Source organism: Chelmon rostratus, chromosome 3, assembly GCF_017976325.1.
Source record: "Chelmon rostratus isolate fCheRos1 chromosome 3, fCheRos1.pri, whole genome shotgun sequence".
Lineage (NCBI taxonomy): Eukaryota > Metazoa > Chordata > Actinopteri > Chaetodontiformes > Chaetodontidae > Chelmon > Chelmon rostratus.
Window position 1 is genome coordinate 256,872 of NC_055660.1, and position 23,129 is coordinate 280,000.

The window sequence follows — 23,129 nt, forward strand, 5'->3', positions numbered from 1 at the left end:
AGGCGTGTTTTGTCACCATGGATACGCGTGCGTTCGGCTAGACTGGCTAGCTAGTCCGCTGCCTGCAATATGGATCGTTTCGTTTTAAAGAAAAAAAGAGTGGTAGAAGAAGATGAAGAAGGAGGAGATCAATCGAAAAATGGTTCTGAGGGAGGAACTGCTGAGTCAGAACATGAAGCAGCACCAGAGCAGTCCATCGCTGCAAGCTGCTCTACAGGCCCTACCTGCACTGCTGCTGACACAGGTACCGCTCCCTCTGATCTAAGCTGGTCACCTGTTGATGAACCAAGGCGGCCTCTTCTCCGGCGTTATCCGGCCACAGAAGTTGGACACCAGGATCGGGTGTTTGTTGTTTCTTCTCGCTATTAATTCTATTTTTGACCGTAGCCTATGTTGTGATCCAAATGAAGCTGTTCTCGTTGCTGGTGCATTTTGCAGCCTTATTAATTTCACTGTTATTTCATCTCTTATGATGTTGTGATCAAAGACAACATTGTCAATGCATAGTTGTTTGTTTTCATCAAGTGCTATGGAATAAATACATTTGTCGCATTTTGGGTATCGTCTGGTTATTGGCAGGCGCATGGTCGCTGTCCGGTGCTGAGTCTGTCACTTTTGTACGTGAAACATTTTAGCCATTGCTTTATTGTGGTCGCTTGTATGAGGCTTAGTTATTTTATTGAATAGTCTTTAGCCAAATTCAGTTAAAAAAATACTCGAGTATGCTTGTGCTGTGTATCAAATAGCTGCTTTTATTGAAAAAACGAGAACCTCTTTATAAAGTTACCAATCATGAAAATCGATTATTTTCTTAGCACCCTCACGTATTGGTCAAGACCGGTAGAAAAAAAATCCTGGCGCCGTCCATGCTGAGAGTTCTGGTTGGAGCCGCTGATAAATGAAGATTATTTATAGGAGCAAGATCCTGTATTTAAGAAAAAGAAGAAATATCCATCCATCCATTATCTATACACCGCTGAATCCTTTGCAGGGTCACGGGGGGGGGGGGGCTGGAGCCTATCCCAGCCGTCTCTCGGGCGAAGGCAGGGGACACCCTGGGCAGGTCGCCAGCCTACCACAGGGCTACATATACAGACAAACAACCACACGCTCATTCACACCTATGGACAATTTAGAGTCAGCATGTTTTTGGACTGTGGGAGGAAGCCGGAGAACCCGGTGAGAACCCACGCTGCACAGGGAGAACATGCAAACTCCACACAGAAAGACCCCAGGCAGGATCGAACCGGGGATCTTCTAGCTGTGAGGCGATGCTGCTAACCACCGAGCCACCGTGCAGCCCAAAAGAAGAAATACCACAATATAAAAATATTCCTTTACAAATATGTAGTATTATTAGTCAAATTTACTTTGATTTTTAAAGTGAAAATAATGATGGTCGTAACAACTGCCCCTGTGAGTGTTTTACTGCAGTATCAGCCTGAGGTGGAGCTCGTTTGAACTACTTTATGTACTGCTGGGTATTTTCATCAGCAACAATGCTTCATATTTTATTAACACATAATGTTCTATTTGTAAAAATCATTCAAATGAAGTGCAGTAGAAGTATAATATGGAAATACTCAAAAGTAAAGTACAAATACTTTCCACCAATGGTAGTGGTCATGTTAGCAGGAGTTTTGGTGCCATCAGTATTAACAGTATCGATGTATCCTAACTATTACTGATCAGTAGATATCGGTGGTTGCAGTCTACAGGTCAGCCACATGGAGGCGCCTCGACACTCAGGTCTCTGTCCTCAAAGCTGAAAAACATTTCTGAGGGTTTTTTATACACACATCGGTGTTGCTCTGTAGAAGATTTCAGGTCCTCCTGCAGGTCCTCCTCTGCTCCCAAAGCTTAACACTAACTTTAACATAAAGAATACTTGCTGAAGGTCTCCAAGAGTGCCTGGAAGGCCTTCAGAGACCCCCCCAACATGGAAGCTCCTGGAGGGCCTCTGGAAACTTTCCAGGATGTCCTCATTATCTCTGTATGGACACCACCATTCCCTGAAGACTCCCAGGTGTCTTTCCAGGATCACTGGAACTGGAACCTGGAATCCTGTCAGGGATCACTGAACGTTGTGATGAGCCAGCAGAGCGAACAGGAAGTGGAGAACACACAGAACTGTCAGTTTAATGTTGAACAGGGTTCTAACATTCTCACTACATGATGTGGAAACACTGATCCTGGATCCACTGAGGCTGGTTAGGTAACAGCACACACACACACACACACACACGCAGTGTTGTTGTGTTGCCTGGTAACCGGCAGTGTATCATTACATCACAGGTGGACTTGATGCAAACAGGAAACAGGATGCAGCTGTTTGGAGTTTGTCTGCACTTCACATTTACTGGATCTTTGCAGAAGTTTTGTCCCTTTTGCTCACTGACAGAAGAAGCACCTTTACTTTACTAAAAGCACCAGTACCTCAGTGTAAAAACACTGTTTTCTCTGTTAAAGTATACAAGTATTATTAGAAAAATGTACTGAAAAGTATCAACAGCTGAAGCAGAGAGACCCTGTCAGTGCTTTATTGTATTTTGTTGATTTATTACTTCTGATGCATTGAAGTGTAAGCAGTACTTTAATGTTGTAGCTGTAGAGACGAGCTAACTACTCATCACACTGTTTAATCTTCGTAGATTATAAAGGTATCATGTCATTTAGCTTGATTGACAGCTGATTGGAGGTCTAATCAGATTTGAAAACACTCTGAATGTGTTTCCAGACTCCTCACAGACTCTTTAAATGTGAAAATATTCAGTCAATAAAAAAAGGTTTTTATCCTATTTCACAAGTCGTGAATCTGTTACTGAACCAAAACAAAGATGGCGGCCTGCCAGCTGGCCGGAGGATCAGAAGTCCGACACGAGGGTCATGTTTTTCGTCTTTATTTGATTAAAAACACAAATGTAGAGACCGAACTGAGCCGGGCGGCCCATCTGAAGTTCTGTATTATGCTCTTCACACTTCGTTCACTATCAGCATACAGGTCTGGTCTGCGTGGAAGCACGTCGTCTTCCAATCATTATAATAATAACGCCAATCATACGACATATCCTGGATATGCATGAGAAGAAACGAGAGCCACAGACGAACCTGCTGTGAATCTCCTCATCTTTGTAATAATCTTTGTAATAATCCTTAAATCACTGGAAACGGTTTTTAACTAATTAAGAAAACTAGTGGGATATTCGTACTATTTACTTCATACTATGATTTTGGACACAGTAAAAAAATCTCACATACTATTTGAGTGTTTCAGTCATGTTAGTGTGGAGTTTCTGATGGACCAGGGTTTGCTGGGGCCAGGGGTCAGAGGTCAAACTGACTCCAGTTTTGGACTGCAGGAATCTGAAACTCAGACTCATCTGGACTTTCTAAACTCCTGAACTGTTCTCTGTCACATCAGTGGTCAGCAGGTAAACGGCAGTTTGACCTCATGAAACCACATCTGCTGTTTTCTCTGCCGCTCTGCTCTTTCTACAGCTTCCAGCAAGGAGAAGAAGAAAAGGAGAGGAAGAAGAGTGGAGGAGACAGAGGGACAGGATGTGAACTAACGTCCATACAGAGCTGAAACCTGACTGGACGATGTCCTCATGACATCATCAGCAGGTGAGTTCAGTTCAGGTTTCCGATCATCACTGCTGTTTCTATGACAAACCTTTGAAATGAGCTACAACTTAATTTGACCTTCTAGAATGTGAATTCTAGATATTTCCATTTAAAGATTATTTATCATTCATGTAGTTTTAGTCCAGTCAATCTTAAATGATTAAATTATTATCTTTTTGGATCTCAAGCTAAGATTAGATACGTCCTTCCTCTCCTCTGGAGGACCACCCTGGTTTATTGTAATCTGATCCGAGATCTGACCAGCAGAGACGCAGAGTGTGAAGAAAAGTCTTACGTCTCATCTGAACTCCATCGAATGAGGAAATGAGGCTGAAATGTTTGAAGTCAGATGTTTAAACCTGGAGCCATTTTTCTGGTTTTATAGCAAAGAGAAACAAACTTCCACTGAAACACATCAGTGTTTAATGGTAATGTTAATGTTTTGGTCCTTGAAAAACATCCTTGAAAGTGTCCTGGAAACAGATTTGCATAAAACAACAGAAGTTTTTAGAAAGCGTAAGGTCCAACGATGATAGTGAGGCGCAGCAGAGAGCTGGATCGATAACTGAGGGCCGAGTTCTGCGTCACCATCTCCAGGTCCAGGACGTGCTCTCTGGGACCAATCAGAGGACGCGTCATCACCAGCATGCCGCTCACGTTGCTGGATCTCTGCAACAAGAACAACCAATCAACAACAATCATCAAGACAGTGTCACACCATGGCGAGGTCGGTCTCGTCTTGGGTTTTTTTGTCTTGTCATTTCCTGTTTTATTTTGAAGGACGAACTCCCCCTCGTTTCAGAGCACTTGTCCTTCCTCATGTCTCACCGGTGCGTCCGCCCTGATCACCTGGTGTCTCCACCTGTTCCCCATCACCCTCCATGTGTTAACTAGTCTGTGTCTCCTGCGTCTCCCTTGTCTTGTGTGAGTGTCTTTGTCCTTTGCCATTGTTCTTCTAAACGAGTGATTTTTTTGTTTGAAAGTTTAAGAATCTAGTTTTGGCCTTTTGGTCTTTGTTTTGTTCAAACCAAATGATTTTTGTTTGTCAGATGAAATTAGTTACATGTCGGAGATCCTTCGCTTTTTAGGAGAGAATTATATGTTGTACTATTTCTACTATCCTGGTTTTCCTCCTGTTTTTCTCCTTCATCCTCCGTCCAGACTGATTTCCGTTGATCTGTCCTTTTTCGTTGTGTTGTTAGATTTATTATGCCCTCTCCCACAGGTAAGAGTTACCTGTAGGATAATTTCATAGCCTGGATCAAGTGTCTAAATAATCCTGTTTTCTGACAGATCTCTGCTTCTGAGTCCTGTTTTGATCCTGACAGACATCGGTGTGAGCAAAGATCCTTATTTCATACAGACAGGTGAGATGAGATCTGATGAGATTTTAAAGTAGATGAAGAAAAAAAGAGGAAACGAGTTAATAGATTTGATTGAATATCAACATCAGCTGAGATTTGTTCAAATGAAATAAATGAAGATGAGAAGAAGTGACATCAGATTAGATTAATTAAAGAAGAATGAAATAAAAACAGGTGAGATTAGAAACTGTGGAGATGAGACGAGATAAAATGAGATGAAATGAAAAGATGAGTTAGAGAGAGGGAGAAGAAAAGGAAAGAAGATAAATAATAATGCAGATAAGTGGCAAGACGAAATGATTTCGTTAAGAGGAACTATGACAGGTGTGATAATGTCCCGTAGAAGAAGGTGTTTGGTTCACACCTGCTGGCTCTGACTCATTATTTATGGGCTGATTCACCGACAGTCCACTGAGCCGATACCTCAGACAGCGTCAAAGAAAAACCTGAATATTGATCCAGAGTTCGAGCTTCATGCAGATTTAATGAGATGAAAGACAATGAGACGATATATCAGGAATAAAAAGGGATGAACTTATTTAGATTATTATGTCTTGAGATGAGTTGAGAAGAAAATGATGAGATTACATGACATGAGTACAGAAATATCAGAGAATGAAACGAGCTGTGAAGATTAGAGATTAGAAATGAAATGAAATATGATTACATTGAAATGTGATTAGATGAGAAGAGATTAAATACAACCGTACTAGATGAGACTAAACGAAGGGTCCGGCTCACCCTGAGGAAGAACTGCCCCTCCTCGTTGCCGGCTTTGATCCTGAACGTGTTGTGCATGTTGGGGAAGACGCTGGTGGCCTGAATCTGGAAGATGTCCGCCGGCACCGAGCGCTCCGAGGTGATGCTCATGTACTTATAGACGATGGAGGGAGGAAGTCCTCTGCACGCGCTCGGAGACTGACAGCTGCAGCGCCTGAGGACACATCAGCAGGACAGTCATCGCTGATCTGAACCGGACCTGTCCTGATACTGCAGGAACAAGGTCTCACGCCGAGTGCAGGTCCCAGAGAACAAGAACAGCCGGCATAAAAAGAGCAGCAGTGAAAGACATTATGCTTTTATTGTGAGCCCATATAACCCTGCTTTGTCTCCCACGCAGAACACGAGGGGGCACTTTATCATGATTTATCTGCCACAGGGGGTGAACCTGATCAGATGATCACAACACTGAAGGTTTAAACTAAAAGGAAACTTTCTACTTTGAAAGAACTGAAGAGCTGAACATCATCTGCAAACTACTGAAACAGCTCATAATCTGAAACCATCAGACCTTCCTCAAAGTCTTCAGGTGTGAAGGAGCCCGTGTTAGTCTCACCCCTCTCCAGTCTGCACGTAGGGATCCTGGCAGGGGTTTCTGGGATAGCACCGGTAACCTCCAAAGTAGTTCCAGCACACCTGATCCTCGCTGCAGTTTGGTCCAGTTTCACACTCGTTGATGTCTGTGAACAGAAGCAGAACTTCTAAATCAGAACCAGAACACGGCAGGTCCCTGCTGGACTGTTCTCCATCAGATGATTTTAGAGAAGCTGCTTCTGATCAAGTCATGAACTCAGCCTCTGGATTTAACTCATACTGTGATAAAGAAAGTGTTGATTCTCACAGAAATGACCCCGACCCAAGTATAAAAATATAAAATAAAATAAAAAGCAAGTCCTGTTCAGTCAAGAGGCATAAAATATGAAAAAATATAAAAACATGAAAAATAATAAGTACAATATGCTCGTTACTTAAATGAAGGAGGAATGTGGGAAGTATTCACCAGGGAAAGTTCAAACGTTCACAGTATGAAGTTTACGGATATTTGAAAGATGTGCAGGTGGGGGCTCCCGTCTCATGTTCAGCTCCTACGTAATGATGGCGCCCGGGGAGTGGGAGGACTCCACAGTGTCACACAGGGGGATGTGGGCAGGTGGAACTGGGTTCTTCCTGAAGTCCACAACCATCCCCACGGTCTTTAGTGCACCAGGTCAGAGCCAACCTCCCACCTGTAGATGGACTCACCCCCGCCAGAGATGAGTCCAATGAGGGCAGTGAACTTGACGGACTGATGGCCGAAGGTACAACTGTTAGTGAACATGGAGAAGAGCAGAGGGGAAAGGACGCAGACTTGGATGGGTTGCTGGTGGTCTGGGAGTCAGAGACTGTTTCTCCAGGTTCACGTGCTGCCTCCTCTCAGACGGTGAGTCAGGGATCCGCCTGCAGCTCAGCTGGGAGGGGTTGTCCTGTAGCAGGGCCAGGATGATTACGCTGAAGGCAGAGCTGAAGTCTACAAACAGGATCCAGGCACAGCTTCCTGAGGGGTCCAGGTGCTGGAGGATAAGTGGAGAACGATGTTGATGGCATCGTTCACGGACCTGTTGGCTCTGTGAGTGAACTGCAGGGGGTCCAGGACCCAGCAACAGGTGTGCAGACATATGGTCCTTGTTTTTTGGGGGAAAGTGATGATGATGGAGGTCTTCAAGCAGACTGGTAGGTAGTTTGTCTCCGGGTGTCATGGGGCATGGTGTTAGGACTGTCCCATTGTCTTTCAGAGTGACAGTAGAACTGATTGAGTCCAGACACAAGTTGTTAATGGAGTCGGGGGCTTTAGGTTTGTAATTGGTGGTCTGTCTGAGCCTCTTCCGAACAGAAGCAGGGTCATTTGTAGAGAACTGGTGTCGATTATCTTCTCTCACCATCTTGTAAACCTGTACTTTGACTCTCTAAACGTGTCCCTGTCCCCACATGTTCTTTCACTAATCTTGTATCAGGTTAAATCTGATATTGAAAGATGGGATAACCTCCCCCTCTCTCTAATTGGCAGGATCGGTGTTGTCAAAATGAATATATTACCATATTTCTTTTCTTATACCTTTGTTAAAGTCACGGAGGACAGTAACTAAGGAGTCCAGGTTTCTCTGCTCCACGTACAGTATCTGGTTGGATACCTCCTCGTAAACACCGACCAGAATGAATGGAAATAAAACAGACTGCAGCTTCAACTGACCACACGCATTCAACTGATTATGGTTGAATGTTATCAACAGGAACAGAGTGTGTGTGTGTGTGTGTGCGTGTGTGTGTGTGTGTGTGTCAGACTGGAGGCGTGTACCTTGGCACATGCGTGTTCCCTGCAGCTGGTACCCTTCAGGACAGACACAGCTGTAGGAGCCCGGCTGGTTGACACACTGCCACTGACACATGTAGGAGGACAGCAGGCACTCGTCCATGTCTGATGTACAACACACGAAACAAACAGCAGCATTCATTAAGGTTCCGGTCACAGACACAGGGTCAGGGGTGTGTGTGTGTGTGTGTGCCTGCGCTCAGACCGTGGCAGCTCAGCTGGTCTGGAGTCAGCTCGTAACCCTGTTCACACTGACACATGAAGGATCCTGGCAGGTTGTAGCACAGATGTTGGCAGGGACTGCTGGGAATGCACTCATTCACATCTGGAACAAGCATCAAAAACATTCCACCTTAACTTCAGCGCAACGCAGACACACAAATCAGTCCACCTTAAACGTACTAATTTAGGCCCACCTTAAACATCAGTCCACCTTAACATCAGAGTGACAGCAGGATCAAAAAGTGTCTGATTGATGCCTTCAGTGATTAGTTTTATAGTTATATATTCCGTATTTTCTCTGTCTTTATTGACGATGTTATCAGTGCGTAGTGCTGCAGCTAAAGGAAACTGTACGTGTCTTTAAGTGTTCTGTTGTTTGGATATTTGCATAGACAGCATGACAGTAAAGTCATTTCATATCCTTGTCGATGTACCCTATAAGCTAATGTTAGCGCTAGCCTTAGCTAACATGGCTATTGTTTGCTTAGCCACCCTCACTAATCTGACTAATCGATCACAAAAATTCACATCCAACCAGCCAATTATACTTACATTAGCACATTTACTGACTCTACTTGCATGTAAAAGGCTCTGAATGGTTGTTAGTGCTCTGTAGCTCCTCAGTTGCTTTAGTTGCTCTGGAGTTGTCTGGAGTCTGCAGTTGCTGTTTTTCTTTCCAACTGCTATTACTGTTGTTAGTGAATTTCTCCATTGTGAGATCAATAAAGTCTTATCTAGTCTTATCTAGTCTACATGCTGCTGTAATACTCACGTTTCCCCGTGGAAAGTTTTATCCCATCTTATCTTTCCTGTGTTTCTCTCACCTCTGCAGTAGTTGAACTCATCTGGGGCAAATCCAGTCGGACACTGTATGGAGCTCAGCCGGGCCTGGTTGGTTCCTTGGATGCTGCCCTGGTTGCTGGTGGTCTGGTAGTTGCCACGGTGACTGGGCACCGCAGGCAGGCGGACGAAGTGCGGCGGGGGGGCTCGGGTCGTCGTGGTCGGTTCCTCCTCTCCGTTGCTGATGATGATCTGGGCGTTCTGCGGCAGACAGAAGTATCCACCGTAGTGGTTGATGCAACTCATCCCTCCTTTACAGGCATCTGGCAACGTCTCACACTCATTGATGTCTGGATGATGCAGATTTAACAACATTAACAAACATTCAGCATGGCTGTTCAAGCTTCTGTCTGACTTCCCTCTCATCATTGTGGAAACACTGAGTATGACGAGACTCTCACCTTTGCATTCCTGTTCTTCCATGCTGAACTCATAGCCCTCTGTACACTGTCAGAGAATATCAGTTTATTGATCGATCAGCTCTTGATCAGGTGACATCATAATCACAATCACACAGATGCTGCTGCTGATACAGTTAATGAACTTCAGATATATTTATGTTTCATAGTTGACCTCTGTACTCACACATCCATGTTCACATTGTAAAATATTTCCAGGTTTAAATATTTCACCAGAAAAGGTAAACTTTCATATCTGCTTCTTGGGTCATGCTTTTATTGTTTCAGCAATTCAGTGTTTACTGTTTTATTTTGAAAATAATAATGTGGTGAGGTTCTCACTGTTCTAAGCATATTCCTTAAATACCGAAACATCTCTAAACAACACATCCTGTTGTCATAAAGTCAGCTGTTCTGTCTGCAGACATCAGCTGGAAACTGTATTTCAGATCAGTTTTATTTGGTCTTTTCTTACAGGGACTGTGGAGGCGCTCGCCATCATCAGCTGAGGGCTGAATGAAGGCACAGCCCAGAAAACCTGGGAGAGAGCTTCTGAATTTCGATGTAGTGCGTGACACTAATCTGTAACTGTTAACATATGCAGTTATGTGTGTTGTTATATACAAACGTTCATACACAGACGAGAGGAGACGAGGCAAGGAAAGGAATCAAAGATGTACGAGCCGAGAAATGAGAAGACGGAGAGTTCTCCTGGTGATTTTTGGATCTTTGCTGTGTTTTCTGGACTAATTTGTTGGACTTTTGATTCCTGCCTGCTCCTTGTTGGGTTGTTTGCCTGGTTGGATTTAACCTTTGCCTGTAAGCTTCGTACCATTTTGAATGAAAAATGTTAACTGAACAGCTTTAGCTCTGCCTCTGAATTTGAGTCCTACCTCTTGTTTTGCAAACTTGCCGGTCATGGACCAACCAGGCAAATGGTTTGCTCGATACCTTCCTGTGCCTCGAGGGGCTTTAGTACAGAGACGAAGCTCTGGCTACAGCACAAAGGGAAGTGTACTCCAAACCTTGGCTGAGGAAGTTGCTACCTGGGTTGAGTATATTTATTTTGTATATTTTCATTATATTTTGTACTTTTTTACCTGCAGTGTAGTATTTTTACTGCTTCCATCTCCGTTCTTCTCCTGTATTATTTTCTGTCTTGTTTAGTCCAGTAAAACTTACTGAGTAGGTGACAGGTTCATCCACCTGCTGAGCTGAAACCATGAAGATCAGAAGACTCAGAGCGAAGAACGTGTGCAGAGTCTTCATCCTGCTGAAGATGAAACACACGAACTGAGCTTAGATACAGACGGGAACAAACGCTGTGGGAACGTCTGACCTGACGGGAACAAACGCTGTGGGAACGTCCGACCTGACGGGAACAAACACTGTGGGAACAAATGCTGTGGGAACGTCTGACCTGACGGGAGCAAACGCTGTGGGAACAAACACTGTGGGAACGAACGCTGTGGGAACGTCGGACCAGACGGGAACAAACTCTGTGGAAACAAACTCTTACGGAACAAACGCTGTGGGAACAAACGGTGTGGGAACGAACGCTGTGGGAACGTCGGACCAGACGGGAACAAACTCTGTGGGAACAAACGCTGTGGGAACAAACACTGTGGGAACAAACACTGTGGGAACGTCCGACCTGATAGGAACAAACACTGTGGGAACAAATGCTGTGGGAACGTCTGACCTGACGGGAGCAAACGCTGTGGGAACAAACACTGTGGGAACAAACGCTGTGGGAACGTCGGACCAGACGGGAACAAACTCTGTGGAAACACACTCTTACGGAACAAACGCTGTGGGAACAAACGCTGTGGGAACGAACGCTGTGGGAACGTCGGACCAGACGGGAACAAACGCTGTGGGAACAAACACTGTGGGAACAAACGCTGTGGGAACAAACACTGTGGGAACGAACGCTGTGGGAACGTCAGACCAGACGGGAACAAACTCTGTGGGAACAAACTCTTACGGAACAAACGCTGTGGGAACAAACTCTTACGGAACAAACGCTGTGGGAACGTCTGACCTGACGGGAACAAACGCTGTGGGAACGTCTGACCTGGTGGGAACAAACTCTGTGGGAACCTCGGACCAGACGGGAACAAACTCTGTGGGAACAAACTCTTACGGAACAAACGCTGTGGGAACAAACTCTTAGGGAACAAATGCTGTGGGAACAAACGCTGTGGGAACGTCTGACCTGACGGGAACAAACGCTGTGGGAACAAACGCTGTGGGAACGTCTGACCTGACGGGAACAGACTCTGTGGGAACAAACGCTGTGGGAACGTCCGACCTGACGGGAACAAACGCTGTGGGAACAAATGCTGTGGGAACGTCTGACCTGACGGGAACAGACTCTGTGGGAACAAACGCTGTGGGAACATCCGACCTGACGGGAACAAACGCTGTGGGAACAAACGCTGTGGGAACGTCCGACCTGACGGGAACAAACACTGTGGGAACAAACGCTGTGGGAACGTCTGACCTGACGGGAACAAACCCTGTGGGAACAAACGCTGTGGGAATGTCCGACATGATGGGAACAAACGCTGTGGGAACGTCCGACCTGACGGGAACAAACTCTGTGGGAACAAATGCTGTGGGAACAAACGCTGTGGGAACGTCCAACCTGATGGGAACAAACTCTGTGGGAACAAACACTGTGGGAACGTCCGACCTGACGGGAACAAACTCTGTGGGAACAAACTCTGTGGGAACGTCTGACCTGACGGGAACAAACGCTGTGGGAACAAACGCTGTGGGAATGTCCGACCTGACGGGAACAAACACTGTGGGAACGTCCGACCTGACGGGAACAAACGCTGTGGGAACAAACGCTGTGGGAACAAATGCTGTGGGAACAAACGCTGTGGGAACAAACGCTGTGGGAACGTCCGACCTGATGGGAACAAACGTTGTGGGAACAAACACTGTGGGAACGTCCGACCTGACGGGAACAAACACTGTGGGAACAAACGCTGTGGGAACGTCCGACCTGATGGGAACAAACGCTGTGGGAACAAACACAGTGGGAACATCCGACCTGATGGGAACAAACGCTGTGGGAACAAACGCTGTGGGAACAAATGCTGTGGGAACAAACGCTGTGGGAACAAACGCTGTGGGAATGTCCGACCTGATGGGAACAAACGCTGTGGGAACAAAAGCTGTGGGAACGTCCGACCTGACGGGAACAAACACTGTGGGAACAAACGCTGTGGGAACGTCCGACCTGATGGGAACAAACGCTGTGGGAACAAACACAGTGGGAACATTAGACCTGATGGGAACAAACGCTGTGGGAACAAACACTGTGGGAACAAATGCTGTGGGAACAAACGCTGTGGGAACGTCCGACCTGATGGGAACAAACGCTGTGGGAACAAACACTGTGGGAACGTCCGACCTGATGGGAACAAACGCTGTGGGAACAAACTCTGTGGGAACAAACGCTGTGGGAACATTTAAAACTGTTTCAAATGACTCTCTCTTCATGCACACAGTTCTTCACATAGCTTCAACTAAAGGTCTGTTCAGCTGGGTTCTGCAAAAGTTAAACTGTTTGTAATAACTGATAAAAACACAGGATGAAGTCATTCGTCACCAATGCATGACTCACGATGATTCAGTGGATGAAGTAATGAAGGATCATGATTCCTATTCATCTCAGTTAAATGACCGGGACCCTGTTTCCCGTGTTTTCTCTTGAATGTGTCTCACTGTTCAGATCTTCTAAAAGTCTTCTTTCTGGGCCTGAAGATGAAGCTGAATGCACTTTAAATAACTTCACATTAACTGTATATTATAAATACTGTACATCACAAAGTGTAATTATTCTAAAGGACAAAAAGACATGTCTAATGTCCACAGCTATAGTATTCATGTTCCGGGGTGGAGGCAGTTTAAGAAGCTTTGATTGGTTTAAGATATCAGACAGAGATCAATAATCAATTCATTAATCTGATTAATAGTTCAATTTCATTTTCTAATTTAATTCTAATTTTCTAATCAAACAGTCTTTTTCACTGTTGATCAAATTTTCATGATTAAAATTCTGATGATTCAGCTCGACTCTTGTTGTCAACTTCACTCAGATGGTTTGTGTTTCTATCTGAACACCACTTTGATTAAAAACATTCATATTTCTATTAGAACAAGTAATCAAATCCTTCACTTCAGTAGAAGTACTAATACCACACAATAAAAATATTTAAAGTCCTGCATTAAATGTTACTACAGTAAAAGTATGTCAGTATAATCAGTAAATGTACTTCAGGTATGAAAGTAAAAGTACTGAGTGCAGTCAAACATCCCTGTTCTACCATTCTCCTGTTCTCCTGTTCTCCTGTTCTACTGTTCTCCTGTTCTACTGTTCTCCTGTTGTCCTGTTCTACTGTTCTACTGTTCTCCTGTTGTCCTGTTCTACTGTTCTCCTGTTCTACTGTTCTCCTGTTGTCCTGTTCTACTGTTCTCCTCAATCAATCAATCAATCTAATCAATCAAACCCTCCAACATCCAAAAGGAGCACAAGGCGCTTAACAAAGAAGAAGAATAAAGAATAAAATCAACAAATAAATAAAATAAATTAAAACAAGTAAAAATAATTTTACAGACAGTCAGAAGGAGACTAATCATTAAACACCAGGCGGAACAAGTGTTTACTGCTTTATTTTGAAAATAATAATGTGGTGAGGTTCTCACTGTTCTAAGCATATTCCTTAAATACATTTTACCGAAACATCTCTAAACAACACAACTCTTTTTAATGATGAGCAAGAACATTCTCTTTCTCTCTGCAGTAATATTTATAATAAATCATTCGGTTTGGAAACATTGTGAAAATAGTGAGAAATGTGGTGACGATGAGGCCAAAGTGACGCCTTCACAGTGTTTGTTTAGTCCAAAGCTCCACATTATTACAAACACATTCAGATCATTCAGAGGAAAAGCAGCAAATCAAACATCTGAAGATCAAACATCAAATGATTTTACAGAAACAATCAATGAAACAGTTAGCAAAGAGTGATCATTAATTTTCTGTCAAAAAGCTAATTGATTAATGGAATAATCGTTCCATCTGTGTGAACTGTTGGTGCTTGAATTTATCTTCCAAACAGATTTTAGAAACTCTTCGTGTTTCTGTGAAAAGTCTCTGAAGCTGTCAGATCGAAGCGTGAAGAGAAACTCCTGAATAATAACCTGCAGCTACAGACTGATCCCCGACCTGCAGTCACACTGTCACAGATTACTGTTCCAGAGGAAGTCAGACTGAGCCGAGCGGACCGCAGTCCACCACGGACTCTGGTCTTCCTCTGCACACTGACCTGCAGCAGGATCATTCCCCTCAAAGGTATCTCACGGTGTGACGTCAGACTAAGCGTTCTTACCTGGTCTCTCCCTCGTCGGACTCTGCCTGAAGGTGTGTTTGATTTGGAGGAGCAGGAGGCGGACAGGCGGGTACTGCTCGAGTTTCAGGCGCTCAGGAGGCTCCCTGTCGCTCCGCAGCAGCGGAGGACCGGGGCGGGCCGACACGGAGCGGTGCCGCCCCCTGCCGCTCAATGTGGGACACTGCAGCCAGGCACCCGGGAGAGACCAGAACCATAACTTTATACCTGGGCCGGTCTGTGTGTGGTCCTCCAGACACAGAAACGCTTCTCACTGATTAACAGTCAACTTTCTTGTTTCAGCTTCAACACAGGTTCATTATTTCTGATTAGGTTTCAATAATTAGTCAGAGACAACGTCCCCCTCAGACCAGCGTCTGCTGAAAAACTCCTCAGCATCTGAAGGATACTTTGAGTCCAGAACTGCAGACATGAACTGATCCAGGTTTAAGTTTTATTGTCTTTGTTGTAGGAAGCAGTCTTCAGTTTGTGGACGTCAACGTGGACCGAATGAAATAATCCAGTTAAAAACATGAATCAGTCATGTGACCTGACAGTCAGAGCAGAGACACTGACTCCTCCTCCTCCTAATCTGTGGGGTCAAAGGTCAGACAGAGGCAGCGTCAGTATGAACTTCCTGTTTTCAGCTGACCTCATGAAACATCCTCATACACACATCATCATCGTCATCATCACCATCATATGTGTTGGTGTTGTTGTTATTGTTGTTGTTTTGTGTTGTTGTTGTTGTTGTTTTGTTGTTGTTGTGTTGTTGTTGTTGTTTTGTTGTTGTTTTGTTGTTGTTGTTTTGTTGTTGTTGTGTTGTTGTTGTTGTTGTTGTTGTTTTGTTGTTGTTGTTGTTTTGTTGTATTGTTGTTGTTTTGTTGTTGTTGTGTTGTTGTTGTTGTTTTGTTGTTGTTGTGTTGTTGTTGTTGTTGTTTTGTTGTTGTTGTTTTGTTGTTGTTTTGTTGTTGTTGTGTTGTTGTTGTTGTTTTGTTGTTGTTGTGTTGTTGTTGTTGTTTTGTTGTTGTTGTTGTTTTGTTGTTGTTGTTGTTGTTTTGTTGTGTTGTTGTTGTTTTGTTGTTGGGCCTGACAGTGAAGACAGGAGGTTTCACAGGTGATCAGAGATGAAGGTCAGGAGCAGTTAGCTGACGTATTAGCTTTTAACTAAGTTAGCTTAAGGTCAAAGGTCAAGATGAAGTAATCAGATCCTTCACCTTTACTTTCCTGTGACGGCTGAACTGAACGCTTATTAAAAGCTTAAAGCTAAAGTTAAAGTTTCCAACTGAAAGTTTAGTTTTATTTCACTGCTGCATTGAAGTACTGCAGTATTTCACTGGGCTCTGCTTTATGTACTGCAGTATTTTACTGGGAGCTGCTTTATGTACTGCAGTATTTTACTGGGAGCTGCTTTTTGTACTGCAGTATTTCACTGGGAGCTGCTTTTTATACTGCAGTATTTCACTGGGAGAAGCTTTTTGTACTGCAGTATTTTACTCAGAGCTGCTTTATGTACTGCAGTGTTTTAATCTGTAGTAATACTTCATATTGTGACGTATGAAGTAACTGCAGCTGTCAGATAAACGTGGTGGAGAGGAAAGCTCAGGTCAACATGAAAAGATTTACCTGCTGAGAGTGTGACATCATTAATCATTCAGCCAATCACTGCTCTGCCTCTGACCGCTGAGCCCCTCCCTGCTGTTGTTGGTTTGAGGCCAGTTCTTGTGCCGCCCAGCCGAAGCTGAACCAGGATCAGGTGTCTATATTTACATCAGATTAAGAGCAGAGCGCCTTCAGCAGCAGCTCCGCTCCCGGTTCACTCCGCCATCATGTCCGCCAGCAGCGCAGTGGCTGCGGGGCCCCCCTGGAGGAACCACAGCTTCACGCTGGGGGGGAGCCGAGACCCTCCGCTGTCCGACCAGGGAGAGACCATCATCGGAGTCTATCTGCTGCTGCTGGGTGGGCACGCGCACGCACACGTCGCGGGACACATACCGCGGGACACACACACACCACGTTTATGTGTGTGTGTCTGTGTGTGTTTGTATCTGTGTGTGTGTGTCTCTGTGTGTGTCTGTGTGTGTCTATGTGTGTGTGTGTGTGTGTGTCTCTCTGTGTCTCAGTGTGTGTGTGTGTATCTGTGTGTGTGTGTCTGTGTGTGTGTGTGTCTGTGTGTGTGTGTGTACCTGTGTCTGTGTGTGTGTGTGTGTGTATCTGTGTGTGTCTGTGTGTGTGTGTGTCTCTGTGTGTGTGTGTGTCTCTGTGTGTGTGTGTGTCTCTGTGTGTGTGTGTGTGTATCTGTGTGTCTCTGTGTGTGTCTGTGTGTGTGTGTGTACCTGTGTCTGTGTGTGTGTGTGTCTCTGTGTGTGTGTGTGTGTGTGTGTGTGTGTGTGTGTGTACCTGTGTCTGTGTGTGTGTGTGTCTCTGTGTGTGTGTGTCTGTGTGTGTGTGTGTGTGTGTGTGTGTGTCTCTCTCTCTGTGTCTCAGTGTGTGTGTGTGTATCAGTGTGTGTGTGTGTGTGTATCAGTGTGTGTGTGTATCAGTGTGTGTGTGTGTGTGTCTCTGTGTGTGTGTATCAGTGTGTGTGTGTGTATCAGTGTGTGTGTGTGTGTGTATCAGTGTGTGTGTGTGTGTCTGTGTCTGTGTGTGTGTGTATCAGTGTGTGTGTGTGTATCAGTGTGTGTGTGTATGTGTGTGTGTCTCTTTGTGTCTCAGTGTGTGTGTGTGTGAGTCTCAGTGTGTGTGTGTGTGTCTCAGTGTGTGTGTGTGTGTGTCTCAGTGTGTGTGTGTATCAGTGTGTGTGTGTGTGTGTGTGTGTGTGTGTGTCTCTCTCTGTGTCTCAGTGTGTGTGTGTGTATCAGTGTGTGTGTGTGTGTGTGTGTGTGTCTCTCTCTCTGTGTCTCAGTGTGTGTGTGTGTACCTGACAGTCTTCTCTGGGGTGCTCTCAGGTTGGTTGTCCTGGTTTGGAAACAGCATCGTCCTCTTCGTCCTGTACCGGCAGAGATCGTCCCTGCAGCCCACCGACTACCTGACCTTTAACCTGGCCGTCTCGGACGCCAGCATCTCCGTGTTCGGCTACTCCAGAGGCATCATCGAGATCTTCAACGTCTTCCAGGACAGCGGCTACCTCATCTCCTCCATCTGGACATGCCAGGTATGCCCGAGACTCACCTGAGACTCACCTGAGACTCAGCTGAGGAGAGTCTGGGGAGGACCGCCCTCGTGTCTGAATAACGGGCTCCGATCCAGAGTCTGAGGGAGGCGGAGCTCAACCTGGCACGCACCTGTAACCTGTCGTGTCTGTCTCCTCCAGGTGGACGGCTTCTTCACGCTGGTGTTTGGTCTGAGCAGCATCAACACTCTGACTCTGATCAGCATCACCCGCTACATCAAAGGATGTCACCCGAGCCGAGGTCACAGCACGCACCTTCGTAGTTACTCTTCCTCCTCATCTGGCTCGTTAGCTTCTGTTTGGTAGATTGAGGTCAAAGGTCAAAGGTTTTGATGTTTTCTGTTCAGGGCTCGATCACCTGCCAGTAACTTCAGACGTTTTTTCTTCATGCCACAACATTAATTTAAAAGAAGAAATATTCGTGTGTGCACATTTGTCAGCCTTACTTTGTGCTGTGTGGGTTTCTTGCAGGACTCATTTCTAAACATCCTGATTAAAGTTCAGGCTGATCTGACTCTTAGAGCTGTTCTGTTGAGGTTAGACCTTCATGGTGACAGTTTGAATACCTGGTTCAGACCTCCCACTAGAGGGCGCTGTTACTCAACATAAGCAGATGCAGTTTCAACCCTGGAAATGACTGAATGTTGTGTTTCAGCCCATCACATCAGCAGGACCAGCGTGACCTTCTGCCTGCTGCTCATCTGGATCACAGCTGGATTCTGGTCTGGAGCACCGTTGTTCGGCTGGGGGAGCTACACAGGCAAGAAAGCGACCCCTGACCTCTGACCCGTAACCTCACCCCTGAACCCCGACCTCAAACCTCCGACCTCTGACCTCTCCGTGGTCCCCCCTCTCCAGATCGTGGGTACGGAACCTGTGAGATCGACTGGGCCAAAGCGACCTACTCGAGCTTCTACAGGTCCTACATCATCTCCATCTTCATCTTCTGCTTCTTCATCCCGGTGCTCATCATGCTCTTCTGCTACATCTCCATCATCAACACGGTGAAGAGAGGCAACGCTCTGTCAGCAGAGGGAGACCTGACCGACCGGCAGAGGAAGATCGAGAGAGACGTCACCATCGTGAGTCCTTATGAATGATGCTAATGCTATGCTAACAGGCCTGCTACCGAGGCTGAAGTTCCAATAGTCAAAATATCTTCTACCGTGAATGACAGAGTAAAACATGACCTGAGTCACAAACAGCAGGAAGTTAAAGACGACACATTTCTTTAATATTTGAACTGAGTTTACTTTATTTCCATCTTTTTCATCTTTTTCTAAAGTAACAAATGGAAAAGAGCCTGAAGCTGAAGTTTGGGCTCCTGCTTGGTCAGTACTCAGTAACGCCCCTTTAAAACATTTCCACAGCTCGTAAAGGCTTTTAGTATCTTTCACCCAACCCAAGGCCTGATCGATCCCCCTCCTGCTGACAGTCGCAGAGCTGATCTCTTCATCAAACTCTGAGCTTTCTTTCTCCAAAAGAACTTTGCTCATAGTTCATTAGTTCATTGATCCCCAACCCGTGGGCTGCGGCCCACTAGTGGGCCGTGGGTCATTTGGTACTGGGCCGCACAGAAAGAAAAAATAATTTCCATTATTTTGTTTTTTCACATAATTTAAAAACAGGAGGTGCCTGACAGTGGCAGTCTGCAGCTGGTGCTCCTGACATGATTAAAAAGTGGATTTACGTTCATTATTATTATTATTAAAGAGAAAATACCAGTTTTTAATGCCGATCTTATCATTTTAATTTGTTTTTATCTGCTACACCTTTAGACTGGGCCGTGAAAATACTGTCAGACATTAAACTGGGCCATGGTACAGAAAAGGTTGGGGACCACTGCGTTAGTTCATCAGTTCACAGGACGTGTTTCTGAACCGCATCAGGCTTGTTCAGATGCTCCTTTGAGTTTTGTGGTGAGGATGCAGGAAAGTTTTCTTCTGATGATCTTCATGCAGCTCGTATTTGTGCAGCAGCTGCTCAGAGGAACTCGTGGCTGCTGATTGTCGGGACGAGATTTGAGGAGTCACAGCACTTTTAACTTTTCACTTTATAAAGTTTCCTTAAATTGGCATCAGGTGACCTTCCCTAACGAGGACCTGACGAGCTAATTAAAGTCAGAGACTTTGTTGAAAGTTGTCTGAGAGCTCAGACCTGTTGGGCTGCCTGAACGTTTGCACGGTGCTCTTTCCTTGATTTCACTTTTAAATCTTGTTTTTAAGGGTTAGGGTTAATGCAAATCTTTTTTTAGGGTTAATCTTTTAATGTTAAAGATGATGTTTCATCTTTAACTTTATGACTTTTGGACATCAGCTCAGTTTCCACTCACTGAACTATTCACAGTGACAGTGAGTTCAAGCGGGGGTGCACAAACCTTTTCACTCAGCTGTATCTGGAGCTCTAACATCTGAACTGCACTGAGTCTAAACTGTATCTCTACTTTCTTTTGTACTTCTTGCTTTGTGTTAATAGTAGAATTACACAGTAACACCTTTCTTTCTTTTTGTCAAACTGTTGAGGGTACCTCGTCTTCTCTGAACACATTTTGAATTGTCACTGTATAAAACCAACCAGGTGTTCAGTGTTTGCGTTCCGTATGGGGTCCATGTTGAAACTGGTCTGCTGTGATGATGTGCAGTCTGAACAGATCAGTTTTCAGTCTGCACACAGTGAAGAGACTGGAACTGAATATTTTCTTGTTTCCTCAGTGCAGGTTCTTCAGCTTTTAGGCAGCAGGACTCCCTTGCTGGACACACTATAGTTTTCTGGTTTTATAAGATAAGATAAGACAAGATAAAACTTTATTTATCCCCAGCCAGGGAAATTTGGGAGAAGAAAACAAGGTTTGAGGATTGAGGTGAAGCTTCTTATGGTTTCAATAATCAGTTTTGTCCTGCAGGTTTCCATAGTGATCTGTACAGCCTTCATCCTGGCGTGGTCCCCATATGCTGTGGTGTCCATGTGGTCCGCCTGGGGCTTCCATGTGCCCAACCTCACCAGCATCTTCACCCGTCTCTTTGCCAAGTCCGCCAGCTTCTATAACCCTCTCATCTACTTCGGACTCAGTTCCAAGTTCCGCAAAGACGTGGCCATCCTGCTGCCGTGCACCCGCGATGCCAAAGACACCGTCAAGCTGAAGCGTTTCAAGCCAAAGGCCGATGCCCAGGGCCGACCCGCTGCGGGAGGCGGAGCTCGACTCAAAGTTCCTCTAAACCGGACGGAGAAGAAGTACTCGCCCGGGAACCAGCCTAACCAGGTCCCTAGCCCAGACTCTGGGATGGGAAGCCCACCGTGCACGCCACCGCCCACCAACAAGGAGGTGTTCTACATCGACATGCCCCGTCCCTCTGAGACCAGCCCTGAGTTTGAATGTGAGAGACTCTAATAAACTCACCGGACCTAAAGACAGACCAGCCAGTGTCCGATGGAGCCGACAGACTGAGTTCTGATCAGTTCAGGCAGACCAGCAGAGGGCGATGATGCCACTGAATCATTAAGTAGAGGAGAAGAAGACGACATCACTTAGTTTCTGTGATCAGTGACAGACTGACAGCAATCAGGGAGCTGAGAGGGTCCACAGCTCGTACCGAGGTCACAGCCTCTGGTTCAGACTTTAAATTCCAGAACGACAGACTGACACAAGGTGGGTAATTTACTCCCCGAGACAAAGCTGATCATAAGACGGACCCTTCCTCTGCAACTTATTTTCTTCAGTCTTTGAAGATGCACCACACGTCAACACAACTCTGTTAGTGATGAAGGAGTCCTGAGTCTTCCTCTCTGCTAGAAGTCAAACAAGGATTAGTTCAAGTTTCACTTGACTGCGATAGTTTTGGTTTACTTTGAGATCAGAGTAAAATGAGCGGACTTTCAATCAACTAAAAGTGGACTCAAAAAACAGGATCGGGTCGACTCAGTATGAGCTGGCTGTGAACAGTTCGGTTCTCGAGTCCCTGTTCCTGTGTGGACTGAGCGCTGATGTAACATAGAACACATTGTAGAACTTGTTTAGTAGTCTGGTTAAATGTTGTGCTTTGTGATTTGGAAAGTAAGGATCTAAGGATCTAAGGATAAGGAACTTCTCAGACCTCCAATAGATTTGTGTTTTTTTTCAGTCTTCAGTGTTGATGAAGTGGTCTAAGACCCCCTAAGACCCCTTAACACCATTTCTGTTAAATTCAAAACATCATCAGTCCTTCGTTTCCTGCAGAGGATCGCAGCTCAGCGACGAAGATACGACTTGTTGGATTTGTTCTTGTTGCCTGACTCTGGAGAACTAATGTTGGACCGGTTCTGCAATGACCTGTGAGGATCCGGTCTTGGACTCTGTGGTGTGGGGGTTATTGTGGGTTTGATCCGGGTTCCTGTTCCCTGCAGAGAGATTTGATCTCTGACTGACTGATGAAGAGAGTTTGTACTCGGGACTCAAAGTCTGAAATGCTCTGCGCTCGGATCATCGAGCTTTAATCCAAATGTTTGTGGCGTCATTAAAAAGTGTAACGCTCTGACCTGTTCAGAGAAACTGTCGTACAATTACACATTCATGTGTATTTTCAATGAATATTAATAATAAAAACTGAAGTGACAAACTGCTTCATTCTCTCTTCAGAAGAACCGAACCGTCAGCTGTTTGAAGGTTGATAGCACGACACTGTGTAGAGCACCGTTAGCGCCCTCTAGAGGCTAACATGAGCAAACATCAGGACCTGGTCGGTACTGTGTTCCAACACATTCCCAGATTTAGTATAGCACATCTGATCAGCAGGTACAGGAAATACACTCTGGGGAGCTTTAGCAATGTTAAGAAACAATTCAGGGGGTAAGTGGAGTCCAACTGTCGGTGCTTCAGCACCAGAACCATGAGATCTGGACCAAGAACCATGACAGACTACAAGAGGAAAACCAGCAGTGCTGACATAATGTGTACATCTCTCTCAGGTGAACTGAGCACCTTCTTTACACACTTTGAGACCT

General features: G+C 45.2%; 2 protein-coding genes across 2 annotated transcripts; one reads left to right on the forward strand and one right to left on the reverse strand.

Annotated features, from left to right (window-relative positions):
- Positions 1 to 2,774: 2,774 nt before the first annotated feature.
- On the reverse strand, positions 2,775 to 15,096 carry si:ch73-173h19.3 (uncharacterized protein LOC563864 homolog). Its single transcript, XM_041933638.1, has 9 exons — positions 14,984 to 15,096; positions 10,758 to 10,848; positions 9,579 to 9,624; positions 9,162 to 9,467; positions 8,321 to 8,440; positions 8,101 to 8,220; positions 6,325 to 6,448; positions 5,730 to 5,922; positions 2,775 to 4,293 (listed from the first exon to the last, which is right to left on the reverse strand). The coding sequence occupies exons 2-9, from the start codon at positions 10,842 to 10,844 to the stop codon at positions 4,132 to 4,134; spliced, it is 1,158 nt and encodes a 385-aa protein (XP_041789572.1). The 5' UTR covers positions 10,845 to 10,848; positions 14,984 to 15,096; the 3' UTR covers positions 2,775 to 4,131.
- Positions 15,097 to 16,809: 1,713 nt separating this feature from the next.
- On the forward strand, positions 16,810 to 22,520 carry opn6a (opsin 6, group member a). The gene is made up of 6 exons (XM_041934167.1): positions 16,810 to 16,939; positions 17,929 to 18,134; positions 18,294 to 18,393; positions 18,808 to 18,912; positions 19,011 to 19,234; positions 21,055 to 22,520. Exons 1-6 carry the CDS (start codon positions 16,810 to 16,812, stop codon positions 21,538 to 21,540), a joined length of 1,251 nt encoding a protein of 416 aa, XP_041790101.1. The 3' UTR covers positions 21,541 to 22,520.
- The last annotated feature ends 609 nt before the right edge of the window (positions 22,521 to 23,129 follow it).

Bases quoted from the DNA above. Each gene is read 5' to 3' on its own strand.
- si:ch73-173h19.3 (XM_041933638.1), bottom strand. From the start codon at position 10,844: ATGAAGACTCTGCACACGTTCTTCGCTCTGAGTCTTCTGATCTTCATG. The intron at 9,625-10,757 runs GTAAGTTTTACT...ATTCTCTGACAG, and splicing joins ATGAACCTGTCACCTACTCA to TGTACAGAGGGCTATGAGTT. The intron at 8,441-9,161 runs GTGAGAGAAACA...TGCTTGTTCCAG, and splicing joins TGAGTTCAACTACTGCAGAG to ATGTGAATGAGTGCATTCCC.
- opn6a (XM_041934167.1), top strand. From the start codon at position 16,810: ATGTCCGCCAGCAGCGCAGTGGCTGCGGGGCCCCCCTGGAGGAACCAC. The intron at 18,135-18,293 runs GTATGCCCGAGA...TGTCTCCTCCAG, and splicing joins CCTCCATCTGGACATGCCAG to GTGGACGGCTTCTTCACGCT. The intron at 18,913-19,010 runs GCAAGAAAGCGA...CCCCCTCTCCAG, and splicing joins CGGCTGGGGGAGCTACACAG to ATCGTGGGTACGGAACCTGT.